Here is a 14,952-nt window from a genome sequence, read left to right as displayed (position 1 = left end):
GACCTGGCGACACTCATAATCAGCCCGGATGAGCCTTGTCAACCTTGTTCGCGAGGTCGCCCCTATAGGTCAAGCCCTCCATGGCTCCCGCGGGAGTCAGCAGCCAATGGACTGCAGTTGCCCTTGCGGGTTGAGCCTTTCAAGGTTCTCATGCAAGCTAGCAACCTACAGTTAGTAAAGTTGCCCTCGCAAGTTGAGCTCCTTGTAGCTTATCATAGAGTAAACGATCAACACCTTAGAGGACTGACACAGTGCAGCCGTGACACCGACCCACTATTTAAATTCCAACATCGACACACATATCACAAGGGGAAGCCAAACCGCTTTCAGCATCAAGGACCCCTAAGCCGACCTCGAAATATGTTGGTAACAGGCCAAAGGACTTACAACGAAGCACAAATCTACTCCCTTCGCTGAGCTAATCTCAGCTCGGGAGTGGAGGGAATTGATGAGGGCAGATTTGGCCCTCCACTGACATCATGACACATGGCATATCAGAACAACTGGACTACATCCCAGCATCACCTAGGTGACAACTTGCCTTAGCCGGAATTGGGTCCCAACTGGTGACCTGCCTCTACTGCCGACCTGGCGACCTACTTCTGCTGCCGTCTTGGCAACCTGCCTTTGCCTCCGACTTGGCAACCTACTTCTGTCACTGACCTGGTGACCTACCCTTGCCGCCGACCTAGCAACCTACCTCTATCACCAACCTGGCGACCTACCGCTCTAGAAGCTTGCTAGTCATCTCCGAACCTTCCAGGATCACACCATGTAACTGTAGGCCTTATCCTCATCCCACCCGAATTGGAGGAAAATAGTAAGCCTTATTAACTGGCACGTTATCCTCCTTCCAAAGCGGAACAGACCCCTATGTCGTAGGTCAAGGATTTTGGGGGCGTTTCGCGAGACCCACGGCATCAACCCCTGAGACCTAGGTAGATGCGCGGTTTAGTTTTCGTAGCTCTCCAGTTCTCTCACATTTAGCTATCTTAAAAATCTCCGATACGCTGACTTAAGCATTGGAGTGCCCACCCCGGGTAAAGCAACCCAGGCACTCTGACACTGTTTCCTTGTAGGTTGCATTAGAGCCACCTTTCCAGCTTGTCACCACTCAATTACGCATCAGAGCCACCTCTCCAGTTCGTCGCCATTCAGCTAGGTGTCCAAGCCACCTTCTAGGTAGGAATCATTCAGTTAGGCGTCCAAGCCACATTCCATGTAGGGATTATTCAGCCAAGTGAATCGGATGCCTGGTTGAATAATCCCTACCTGGAATGTGGCTTGGACGCTTAGCTGAATGGTTCCCACCTGGAAGGTGGCTTGGACGCCTAACTGAATGGTGACGAGATGGAGAGGTAGCTCTGATGCCTAGCTGAATGGTGACGAGCTGGAGATGTGGTTCTGATGCCTAACTAAATGGTGACGAGTTAGAGAGGTGGCTCTGATGCCTAGCTGAATGGTGACAAGATAGAGAGGTGGCTCTGATGCCTAACTGAGTGGTGACGAGTTGGAGAGGTGACTCTGAGGCCTAATTGAGTGGTGACGAGCTAGAGAGGTGGTTCTAATGTGACCTACAAGGAAACAGTGTTAGAGTGCCTAGGTTGCTTTACCTAGGGTGGGCACTCCGATGCTTAAGTCGGCAAATCAGAGATTTTTAAGATAGCTAAATGTGAGAAAGCTGGAAAGCTATGAGAACTAAATTGCACATCTACCTAGGTCTTAGGGGTTCATGCCCTTATATAGCTGGGCTACCGTGGGTCTCGCGAAACGCTCTCGGAATCCTTAGCCCACGACGTAGGGGCCCATTCCGTTTTGGAAGGAGGATAACATGCTAGTTAGTAAGGCTTACCATTTCCCTCCGATTCGGGTGAGATGAGGATAAGGCCTACGGTTACACAGCGTAATCCCGAAAGGTTTAGAGACAACTAGCAAGCTTCTAGAGAGGTAGGTCGCCAGGTTGGCAACAGAGGTTGGTCACCAGGTCGGTGACAGGAGTAGGTCGCGAGGTCGGTGGCAGAAGTAGGTCTCTAGGTTGATGGCAGAGGCAGGTCACCAGGTCGGCAATAGAAGTAGGTTGTAGGTCGGCGGTAGAGGCAGGTCGCCAGGTCGGTAGCAGAAGTAGGTCGCCAGGTCGGCGACAGCGGCAGGCCGCCAACTGAGACCCCATTTTTGCTAAGGCATGTTATCACCTAGGTGGGATGTAGTCCAGCTGTTCTGATATGCCACGTGTCATGATGTCAATGGAGGGCCAAATCTGCCCTCATCAGATTGTAATAGAGCTACTCATTTAAGTAGCTCTAACCATGCCTCTAATGGTGAAAATATTTCACTCTCTATTAGTACCTTCTACTGCTTAATGGTTTTTGTTTGTTCATAAATAAAAAAAGGAAAATAAACTTTGACCAAGATTGAGTTATGCTAAGTTTCCCGTTACACCCTAATCAAAACCAACGTTCTTTGTTGTAACTAGTCGATTTATTGGATTCTTTGGCATGGGAAGACAAGATTAAAAAAAAGGAAGTGTCTTAAAAGGAAAATAACCACAGAAAACTCAGTATTGCAAACTATGTTTTTGTCTTTGTGCCCTAAAAGACTAATTCTGCTAGTGCCAAAATGATCTCCAATCTCTCTCCTAGTTTGAGCTCATAGAATACCAAGTGCTGGTTAGGAATGAAACCAAGTAAATTGATTAGAAATTACAAGATATATAACCATATCAAATTGCTCATTTTGGGAGAGAGAATTTCAGAATAAGCAACAACGAAAAGAACAATTAATTATAACAATGTTTCATAATTTTGGTTGGCAATTGTCCATTTCAAACAAATTCGTTAAAAGTTGTAGAATCCTTTAATGAAATGATTGATATTTTTAATCACCTATATCTTATTCTTGTTGAAATGAGGCAAGGACCAAGAATCGGTGAACCGATTCATTTTTGCTTGGAACAAGTAAGACTTTGGAGGAGGCTCTTGAAAATTAAAAAGAAAAAAAAAATAAAAAAGAAGTAATAATGATTTATGACATCCGATCTTTTTAATCAAACATTTCCAATGTTATTTAATTGTAGTCTAATGATGTGAAGCTGACCAACAATATAATGGATTTCAGGCTTGCAATCTAATTGGTTCCATCTTTGATGAAATTTTTGAATCCATAGAGAACAAATGGATAAAGAATAGATGATATAGCTGAATTTTACATTGATTTTGTCAAAAAAAGTACTTGTTCAATTCCCATATGTAACATTCATTGAAATGAAAAGGTATATAGTATATCCAGAGTAGAGCAAAAGAAATGCCTATATTATTTATTTACTCTATTTAGGCCTAATCTCTTTTCCTTGGATGATAAGACCAGACATCCAGTGACCACCCTTCACCTCCATGATAGTCATATTCACTTCCTCATATGGGTGATTGCAGTTAAGAAAAAAGGAATTCTAGAGAAAAGTTCAAGATCAATTGGTGAATGGTTCGATGATAGATTTGATCGAAACTTGATCTATTTATAGATGACCAGATAAAGTTTGAGTACAATACAATTGTTAGAGTTTGTGTACAACACTCGAAGTTAAGAGATTAGTTTGAGTTACAATATAACTCTATCAGATAGAGTCTATTAAGATAAGGAAGCGGTTAGACTTTAAGTAGAAGTTCTAGCATGATAGAAGTTCATCGCACGTAAGGGTCGTGCGATGGACTACAACATAAAGTCTATCACATGTCATGTCCCTAATACGCCCCCTCAAGTGAAATGTCCAAGAAGGAGATGAAGCTTGGATCTAAGAAAAGTAAATTGAGCTCCACTGAGTGGTTTAGTAAGTAGATCTACCACTTGATCAGCCGAGGAAATAAATTGAATAGAGAGAGATCGTTTGAGAACAAGATCTCGCAAGAAATGGAAATCAACTTCAATATGTCTGGTACGAAAATGGAAAACTGGGTTCACGGCAAGATACGTGGCACTGATGTTGTCACACCAAAACATAGGAATTCGTGCAAGAGGTTGTTTTAGATCAAGTAATAAGGACGTATCCAAAGAAGCTTAGTTGCAACATTTGCACAAGCTTGAAATTCAGACTCGTGCTGGAGCAAGCAATGGTGGCTTGCTTCTTAGAACTCCAAGCAACTAGGTTGCGACCAAGATAAACGAGATAGCCTCCAGTAGAGCGTTTGTCATCAGGACAAACGGTGACAATTAGAGATCCATATACACTCTGGATATTTCCGTCCTTAGTTCTGGCAAACCTTACGGACAATTTTGTCTAGAGAAAGTTGAGGCCTTTTCTGCTATTTGCCAATTTGAATACAAGGTATGCTTCGTAAACTGTTTTTGGGGGCAACAATCTTGTCTCTATCTTGCCATGAATTTCGAGCTATCAACCGTTTAAGAGCTCAACCACCTCTGAGAATCTGAAAATTTTGAAATTTAGAGAGAGAGAGAGAAGGCAACCTTCTTCCTTAATGTTAAGTAGAGCATTTCTAAAGGATATGTCGATAAAAATGTCTGGGTTTGCCCTGGCCCAAATATAAAATACTTGGATGGTTCTCAACGTGGCCCAACGATACCCAAATTGCAGCACCAATAAGGCAACAACAAATCCAAAGTATTAGCAGAAATATGGTTCCATTATAGCTACATCTTTATAAATCCATTTATACTTATCATCAATTCTTCAAGACAATAGCAAAGAAGCAAACAAGCATTAAAATCCTCAAATGGGAACAGCTATTGGCAGAATTTATATGGAGTCTAAGGCTCTAAGCCCACAAAGTGCGTTTCAGATAAGAGTTGCCTCTAGGCTTATCTAGTTGTTTCACATAGAAAAAAAGGGTGCCACCCTACGTAAATAATAGTGTTAATAGGAATATTGAACATTTTCCCAGACATTGGAGAGTTTATGCCACTACAAGGAATCTTCCCTACTTGAATAGCTAAAAATTTTGTTATCATTAGTACTAGCTAAGATAAACAAAGCATCAAAATTTAAGGGTTCTTATTGTTCATTCCACCTCATAAACTTTATTATAATTTGTAGAGTTGGAACAGTAAGTAACAAGTAAGGAAATGAAACAAAATTAAGAGGGTAGTGAATGATATGTGAAGGTATTGTAAATAAAACCCAAAAAATTATTAAAAGCCCATTAGATGGAGTAAACAACTGAACTTTTGTTAGCAGTATGCCCACATCTTTAGCTTGTTTGAGTAGTAGATCATTAATCAGTAAGTAAAAATAAAATCAATTATGTACAAGAACTTAAAAGGAAGCAATTGAAAGAGGAAACTTAACTAGATTCATTCATAAAAACAGAACAATCCACATATTACGTATTTTTTCCAACAAACCAGGATGTAATAATCTACTCTTGGTCACTTCATATATAGAGAGAATATCTCAACATATTTGATAATTAATTAGCTAGTCGTTTAACACTTGAAGTTGACACCCCTTAATATGTGAGATAGACGGTAACCTCCAGCAAAGTTTCTTCTCCATCGGTTGTTTGCTGGTTGGCATTGGGAATGGCGGTTTTCAGCGTTGCGTATCCTTTGGCATTTACGTACTTTCCAGTGCCACCCATAATGGCCAGCTGAGACTCCGATACGGCCGTTCGGTGAACCCCGAAGAAACTCAGGCTGTCAGCATAGTTGCCGCTTTCGAACATTGCGGTGAATGCCATGGTCTGGCTACTGCCGTCCTCCGAGCTGGTCACATAGAACCCTTGTGCCTTTCCAACCATTCCAGACCCAAGTTCATGTCCTTCGGTCAGCTCGTCGTCGATCACTGTCATCGTCCCGAACATAAGTTTCTGGATGGTGGTCCCTGCGGGAAGCTGGGCTCCATTCACCAGAGGGACCCCGAAACCACCATTGTTGCCATTGTTCTGAATGACAGTGGATGTGCTGCCGCCAAGGCCAGTGAGGAATGGAATGTTGTTGTTGTTGATAATCCCTCTGTTGTCGTTGTTGAGGGGAACGCCGTTGTTGACAGGGAGAACGGCACCGTTGGGCCTTGCAAAAGGGACTTGACCGTTCACCGCCGGGTTGTTCACAATTCCAGTCACGGCCAGGGCTGAGGGGTTTGACCCACCAAGTCTGTCGTGCATGAAGAAGGATAATGGGTGGTGGGGGTCCGTATTGACGGTGGCGGCACTCGTTGTAGTTTTAGCCGCCGCTGCATCTGGTGGTACGTCTGCCGTAGGTGTTTCAACAGGAATGGTTGCCGGTGCAGGGGATTGCTCGTCGAGGATTCGAGCTGATGTAGCGCATGTCACGGTGAGGACTACCAGAAGTAAGTAGGCAGTGGCTTTGAGTGTACTGCAAATGGGTTTGTGGGATTCCATTAATAAGAATTGAAGGTGAGTATGCGATGAATGAGAATGAGCGAAGGTGCTTCTGTATGTTATGCCTATATATAGCGATTAGTGGCGAAAAAGAATGAAAAGAACTAAGGTTTTGTGGGTGGAGTCGATAAGTTGGAGTTGGTGCTTCGGAATCCTGTAGTGTGTTAGTTAGAAACCTAAACGGCTAATTGGTGACCGAATAGAGACACTAGTCAGAACCTAGGAGTTGTTTGCCAGTTTACTTGGATTTTTTAACAAGACTAATAATTTCATTCAGAGTGACATGTTTTTCCCTGATGTTTTTGAAAGACCTCCACTAATTAAATTGATACACTTACAGCACCCATGCCCGAAAAAAATAGACTAAATCGCATTTTGGTGTTTGGTTTTAAACAAGGGTGTTATGTTCACATTTCATTGGTCGCAAGAAATCTTCTCAAGCTACATTGGATGATTTAACCTCCCAATATATTAGAAAACTTTGGCTGTTTGGAACAGCCTGAGCTGTTCTAAAGCTTCATGTGCATTAGTGCAATTTCCATATATATATATATATATATATATGAGGCGTCAACCTAACTCCAATCTGAGTTTAATTTAGGCCTGAGTTTTTTTTTTTTTTCTTTTTTTAGCTCAATCTCATTTTAAATTTAAAAATCTCAAACCCCTTGCAACACTAGCTCTATTGCTTGAAATTTTAATGAATCTCATATATTGCTCGGGTCTCTGCTAATAATAACTAACAAAAAAACTGTTTTGTGGCAGATCTGGAGTTTATTTTCTTTTTATAATTTATCTAGAATTTATGGAGTATGGGGTTCAATACACTCCCCCTCTCATTTTGTTAAAAGATACATATAATTTAATGCTTCATCGAATGTTGCAAGCCTTATCTTTTTTATATATAATTTTATATTTATAAATATATGACAATGTTTATATGATTTATTTGCGTATTTACTTATTAATTATTAAATATAATTAATTGACTTATTGTAATTACATCAAGTGAAATTACATAAGCATTCTTTCCAAGATACATGCCCGTGGTGCTTCTCGCTAGTTTGAACTTTTAAAACTCCTTGTTTGCCCTTTTATGCCGCTACTATAGATGAGAGCTTGCACCTCGTTTGTTTGAGGTAGACTCGTTCATGGGCTGGGCCGGACTGGGCTTTCACTTGTTATCAACATAATATATTGAGGCCCCAGCCTGAGCCTGGTTTGACCACCGGACCTAGATCTTAGGCCCGAGCTCGGCCTCATAAAAACCTCTAGCTTGAGCCTAAGCCCAAAGCCCATCATGAATTATGAATGGAGACGCCAGAGTGCCACTCCAATTGCTGGAGAGGGAGAGAGAGAGATAATAGTTAAAAAGATTGCTTGGTAAACAAAACCATCTACTTTCCAAGTGCACAACCGTCCACTTACCGTTAGAAAAATAGTTACAAACCATCTACTTTGCAAGTACACAACCTTCACAAACTACATGCTTCTCTTCAATGTTTCGAATCCTTTGAACCATCTCCTTTTATGATAGCAATTTCAGCCCCTTGAAATTTATGTGACCAAATCTTCTATGCCATAGCCATGACTCATCAACCTCCTTGGCATTTATAGCAGCATAACAATTTTTGCATAAATAAACACTTGTGAAAAGTTTCTACTTGTCTTCATTTTCACATTTTTCACAACATGTTTCTCATGGTCATAAATGGTATAACTAAGATCTTCAAAATGGAGTGAATAACTCCAAAAGTTGTCAAATACTGAGAAGATTCTCATTCAATTTAGGTACAAATAACACATCATGTATAAACTTTCTTACTTTTTTTGTTTCAACACCAATTGTGCCCTTTCCCTTTATTTCAACAATTTCTCCATTTCCCAACTTCACTTTTAAGTTAAATGATGTGTCCAAGTCAAGAAAAATATTTGGGTGCCCTGTTATATGATTGTTACACCCACTGTCAGAGAACTATACATCATTGTTTTCCTCTGTGGTACTTTGACATGCATGAAACAAATTTCTTTAGTCTTCCTCTTCTTTTCTAAAATTTGCTTGTTGATTGTTTTTCAATCTACAATCTTTTTGTAGATTGCCAAACTCTTTGCAAAAATGACATTGTGTCTTTCCTTTAAACCAATAATATTTGTCAATATGGTTGCTTCTTTTGCAAATAGAACACTGTTGTGATGACCCTTCATCACTAGCTTTTCTATCAAAATTACATCTACCTCTTCCTCTTTCTCTTGCATATTTACCTCCTCTATAGGAGTTTCTGTTTCCATGTTCATGAGTTGGGGATGTCCCATTATGACTTTTGGAATTGACATTGAGCTTGGATTAGAAGGCACTCTCTATTGATTTTTCGAAGTGACGTGCTAATCTTTGCTCATATAATTTTAGTGATGCCAACAACTCTTGAACACTTAATTTAGTGAGATTCTTTGTTTCTTCAATGACAATCACAATAGGATCAAATTTCTTAAGTAATCTAATTAAAATCTTCTCAACAATCCTCATTTCATCAATTTTTTCACCATATGCTTTCATCTGATTTATTAACTCCATAAATCTGTTGAAATGATCATTTAAATTTACATTTTCCTTCACTTTCATATTTTCAAAATTTCTTCTAAGAGATTAGAGTTTAACAGCGCTTACCTTTCTATCTCCTTGAGGCTTCCTTTGCCTTTTCAATGCTCATTGTCCTTGGAAAAATAGATTTACTAACTCCTCTTTGAATCATTGAAAGTGCTCTTGCATTCTTATTTCTCTTGTCCATTAGTTCTTTTTGTTGAGCTGTTGTGAGATTTTCTACATTTTCTGCTTCATCATATCCAAGAACAATAATATCCCATAAATCCAAAGACAAGAACAATGTTTTCATTTTAACATACTAGAAATCATAGTGTTTTCCATCAAAAATAGTAACTTGGATTGTTGGAAATAATAACATTAGTGTTGGCCATGATTTGTTCTCTACAATCAATTTTTCTTCTACTTTTGTTGCACCCAAACTTGTTCCAACGAACCTTGCAGCTTTAGTACCACTTGTTAGGTGTTGGCTATTATTTCAGCCAACTGTGGATGCATGCAAAGTGGAGGAAATGTTATAGAACAAAGGATTTACATGCATCAGATTGAAGTAAGAAACCATCTTCTTCTTCTTCTTCTTGCGTATGCTGGTTTTCTTGCTTAGAGTAATACAAGAAGATGGTTTCTTGAGAAAGCCAAATAGAAACTTCTTCTATACACTTCTTACAACTAACCCAGGTTAACAAAAAGTGAGAAAGACCCAATTTACATGCTATAGAAGAAGACAAAATAAAAATAAAATAGTTTAACTTTCTAGGACATTAAACTGCAACACTCATTTTTATTGTCATTCCTCTTTGCAGACTTGCAAATGGGTTTAAATCTTCCCTCCGGGTTGCATAAGGAAGAGGAACAACCAGAACTAGAAAAACTTGCTTCCCAAATCCCAAATCCCATCATAATTACTCAGTATCGAAGTGTAAGGTGCTACCAATTGTGAGTGATGAAGCATTAATCTGATGACCCCAATATATGTAGCAATCACAACTAGCTTCTATTAAACAAGTTAGGCTATGTTTGTTTGGAGTGTAAAAGCAAATTTACACTGAATATAAAATGGGAACCGGTTCGATGAGAGTGTAAAATGGGAATCAGTTGTTGGCCCCATTTACACTGATCACGTTTGGGGGGTATCAAGGTAAATTATATGTTTCACTTTTGCGAGTGTTTGGATAACACCCCATCCAAGTAAAACTCCACCCACAATCACAATTCCAAGACTGCCACTTCTTTGGATGCCTAATGAATATTTAAAATTTAATATTTAATTGTTTATATATATAATAAAGTACAAACTGAAATGGCCTATTGAAATGCCAGTGACGGTATTTGGTGTTCACACACCATGCTTCCAGGACCAACTAAAATGCTTGAAACTCAGCTTCTAGCACCAACGAACATAACTCCATCTGGTCATTCTCTATTGAGTAATGTATGGTATGGGCCAGCCAATGGGCCTCAAATACACTTTGATGAGTCCTCATCCACCCTAGAGACCCCTGTAATTCTGAGGAAGAATAATGTAGTCAAAAGTCTTATGTTATATCACTATTTCCCCTAAAACTCATAGCCATTACAATGAGGAAGGCTGGCATGCAAAATTTAGAGTGTCTACAAATCAGGGTCCCACTAGAGTCATACACAGTCCACATCAGTTCCATCATGCACTTTTCTATTCTAGTCACCAATTAGGTTGGAATGTGCTACATGGGCAGAGAAAAGAAAAGAAAATTAAGGTCCTATACTTCCACATCATCAGCCATGTGTGACAACAGGGGCCATTTGATAACAGCTAAATTTAATGAGTTGGGTAAACAACTATACCCTTGAGTGCTTTATTATTTAATTATTCTATTCACTAAAACACAACAAATAAGTCAATTATTTAGTTCATCCATTTTGGTTGTTATCATAAGACTAGTAAAGAATTGAATGCATAACTGCATATTTTTCTTGAAGCTAACATGTGTTTTGACCTGGTTTACAACCTGAGCAATTAAATCTCCGAAATCCTAGTGATGAAATTGAAAGGAGAGCTGCCCCTAGGAGATTTTGTAACTAATTAATTATTTATATCTATACTTGAAAAGTGAAAAAAAAAATCTTTTTAAGTGATGATGGAACCCATGGACTTTTACCAACTAACTAGCAGTATTCTTCAAAGACCAAGCTCAGCAATCCTGTTTTCCAGCTCAGCCTGGTAAATCCAATTTGGTCTAAACTGCATCTAGATTTTTCCTATATTCAATTAACATTTTTCCTTTTCCAACTAGTTCAGGTTTAATCAAAGCTTTCTTTTTTTAAATTTAAAACTAGTGCTTTAAAATGTGAAAGCATCAGGGTAAGCACAAGAACCTCAAGACATCCAGGTGTAATAATGGAGTATATATTTCTCCAACCATGCATGTGGACTAAAATTCATGTAAAGAAAAAGTGCTAGTTCCTCTAGATGCAAAGGCTTTTAAATGACTTGAGCTATGATACCTAGATGCGTATACTCACATGGAAAGGGATACGGGAAATGGGGGAAAAAATACAAGTCTCAGCATATTTTGGAGCTAATAGAGATTAATTGAATGATGAACATATGGCCAAATCAAGGTCCTCTTTGACAGTCACAATAGGTTTCAAATTGGATATATGAGTATTGGGTAGCCTACCTAGTGAATGAGTCTAACTGATCCAGATTCGAACCTTTCCTTCTAAGAAGAACCAAATCAAAACAATTTGCTACTATTTAAACGAAAACAACAATGCATGCTCTTAGTAAATAATAGGAGAGATTATTGACTTAAGAACATCTAAATTTTGGTCTACAATAAGGGAATGTGGGGCCAAAACTTTTCTTCTTATTATGGAATTTTGGTTTGCATAACTACTTCTAACTTGGTTTTAGACATCCAATGGCCTTCTCCAAATTGTTGACTAGAGTTCCATCACAAATGAAATGGTGTTTTCTTTTCTTATCTCTGTTTTCCCTTTGTTTCTATACTTCTCTACAAAGACAAGGTGCATTTTTTCCTTCAATTTTCCCACAATATAGAGTTTCAAATTAACTTCCAATTATGATTAAAACAAAGAAAGGATATAAAGAAACTTTTTATTTCTTTTAAAGAGTTCTATCGGCACCTCTAAGGAAATTAAAGTTGGCCAGCAATTAGGGGATGCAGATGACACAACTCCCAAGCAAACTAACTACACTAGAGTCCAAGAAACCTTGAACTATCCAAACGTAGGAATGAAACCATCGAAGATACCCTTGCTAAGGCTAAGGGCCTTTGAGAGACTAAGCTCCTATATACTCCAAATACTTGTTGGAAGCAGATGTTTCGAGGATAAACGTGGCAAGTCTAGACTGATCAACATTGAGACTCATTTATCTTATCAGGCTAGCTACATCAAAAGACTAATACACTTAGGTCACACTTCCCTTCTTAATTTCCTTTCCTAAAACTCTTTTTTTCTTTTTTTCTTCTATTATTATTTGATAGTGTGGTTTTGATAACTCTGAATTTTGATGCCTTAAGGGCATCAAGTCAGGGGTATTTTCGGCCTTAGAAAAGTCAAAGTGTGTCATTTGCCTAGTTAATTTCAATATTGTGACTTATGAAGGTCCCTATGCAAATTTTGTGCAAAACTGAGAAGTTTTCATGGTTGAAATGTAGCTTTTGGGAAGCTGATGTGAAGTCCAGCTGAGAGAGGGGGTGTTTTTGTGAAAACCTGAAAGCAAGTGGGCGCCTCTTACATGCTAAACCTAGTTTGGCGCCCCTCCTACTGTATAAGCATGCTCCCCATGCCTTAGCAAACCATAGGGCATCTTTTAACCCATTCTTTTCACTCTTATCAAACCCAAGCCGCCCCTGAGTGTTTAATCTCCACCCTCCACTTCTTCTAATCTCCACCACTCATTCTAGGGCACTCATTTTGTAGCTTTTAAACCCTAGGGTGCCACCTAACTGCTAATCCTCACCATTCAGCCCTTAACCACTAGATCTCAACCCTCCATTCCATCTTCTATCTCAGCCATCCACTCTAGGGCGCCGCCCACCTCTTTTAATCTCCACCTTTCAGCCCTAGGCACCACAATCTCCACCATCTATTTCTAGGCGCCCAAATCTCATCCCTACATAATATTAGGTGCCCTCTCCTTCTATTCTTAGCCTTAGGATCACCCCAAAACGATCCTAACCCTCCATTAGAAACCCTAAGGCGCCCATATCTTTGCTAAAACCTAGTTGCCACCCCCTCTTTCTCTCTAATCCCAATTGTATCCACCATTCTCTATAAAAAGGACTCAAAGGCTCCTGAGAAAGGGTTGGATTCTACCCCCAGGTAAGACGGAAGGCTAATCTTGAGAAGTTCAAGGGTAGAGGAAGAGGAGAACGCCTAGGCAAGAGCAGGGGTTCCTATTTGCAGTTTGTCAACACCACTACTGCCACCTTTGGAATCGGATCCCAACCACTTTTACTTTGTTTTAATTTTAATTTCTATTTTTTCAATTCCAGTTTCGTTATTTACTTTCTGCAATTTATTTTCATTCCGTTTGATCTCCATTTTATTTTTTGCAGATATGCAATTTGGCTAGGTAAGACGGAAGGCTTAGCTCGAGAAGTTCGAGAGTCAAAGGAGAGATTCAGAGACTGCTACATCTGATCGGACTACATATTTGTATTTCATTTCTTTTGTTAATTTATTTCTGTATTTATTTACGTTGCTGCACTTTTAACTTTTAGTATTGTTCGAATTCTATATTTTTCTCAATTTAATTAATTAATTTTTATATTGCTGCACTTCCCTCTTGTGTTCTCTTGTCCGGATTTGAGTGTATATTAATTTTTCCCTCGCTTCCCTGTGGATACGACCCATTCTCATTCTTTTACTGCGTTAGTAGTTGTTTGAGAGTCGAAAAATTATAAATGTTTAAACTTGTGTTCCGAAGTGATTAACAACACACTTCCGGACACACCAAGTTTTTTGTGTTGTTGCCGGGGAAGCACGGAGAAAATTTTTTATTTGCTTTATCTGGATCTGTTTCACTATTTTTTTTTTTATTTTCATTTTACTACTTGATCCTTTATCTCATTTTAATTCTTACTTCTCTTTGATTCTGCAGGACGGAATAGCGAAAGGTGGGGTACTGGAGCATTGCGGGACTATAGAAGAGAAGAGAAGAAAAGAGAAATTGGATTGCGTTTCAGGTGTAGTTGTCCCATTTTATTTTTAATTTTTTAATTTTTATTTTTGAACTCTTTTTTTTGGTTGAATAGTGATTTTTGAATTTTTAATTAATTTTTTTAGATCATATTTATTTTTTGAGTATTATTTCTGTTCCGTTTTGCTTCTAAATTTATTTTTCTTTCTTTATTTTAATTTCTTGTTCAAATTCTTGTCTTATTAGGTTTGTGTTTTTCTTTTATTTCAGATAAAAAAACAAAAGAAAAAAATCGCCTATTTTTTATTTTAGTTATTGCCACAAATTTTCTTTTGTTTATTTTATTTTCGGTTTAATTTTTAAAATAGGAATTTAATTTTCAGAATTGATTTTGGTAGTTGTTAAATTTTTTTAGCATAATTATTTCTTTTATTTTCTGTCTGTTATAATTATTTTTTCCTTATTTAATTTCTTTTTTATCAATGCTTCAATTGAATAATCAATTGTTAAAAAAAGGAAATATAAAATATAAAAATATAAAAATATATAAATATAAAAATATAAAATATAAAAATATATAAATAAATAAAAAAAAAATATTTTTTGCATTCCAACATTTAGGGTTTCATATTCTAGAGCATGCATAATATAGATTTATTTAATTGTTAAATTATCATTGTTAGTTGTGAATGTGTTAGGTTTTCTTTCTTTTTATTATTTTAACTGCTTCTTTTTCTTAGTTTATTTTATTCTTTTATGTTATATTGCTGAATTGCATTTTAGAAATAATTGTTCATGCATTGTAGTTAGCTGCATTTGCTTTGTTTATTTTGTTTTTCCGTTAATCCACT

The 14,952-nt window shown here is 38.1% G+C and overlaps 1 protein-coding gene across 1 annotated transcript; it reads right to left on the bottom strand.

Annotated features, from left to right (window-relative positions):
• Positions 1-5,277: 5,277 nt before the first annotated feature.
• LOC104587727 (dirigent protein 25-like) lies at positions 5,278-6,375 on the bottom strand. The gene has a single exon (XM_010245445.2). It carries the CDS (start codon positions 6,348-6,350, stop codon positions 5,457-5,459), a length of 894 nt encoding a protein of 297 aa, XP_010243747.1. The 5' UTR covers positions 6,351-6,375; the 3' UTR covers positions 5,278-5,456.
• Between the last annotated feature and the right edge of the window lie 8,577 nt (positions 6,376-14,952).

The sequence above is a fragment of the Nelumbo nucifera genome, chromosome 6 (genome assembly GCF_055504915.1).
Source record: "Nelumbo nucifera cultivar China Antique chromosome 6, China Antique-T2T, whole genome shotgun sequence".
NCBI lineage: Eukaryota > Viridiplantae > Streptophyta > Magnoliopsida > Proteales > Nelumbonaceae > Nelumbo > Nelumbo nucifera.
The sequence above is the reverse complement of the archived record's forward strand: the minus strand, read 5'-3'. Positions and strand labels throughout refer to the sequence as shown.

What these genes read in the sequence shown, in the direction of transcription:
- LOC104587727 (XM_010245445.2), bottom strand. Translation starts at nt 6,350, where the DNA reads ATGGAATCCCACAAACCCATTTGCAGTACACTCAAAGCCACTGCCTAC.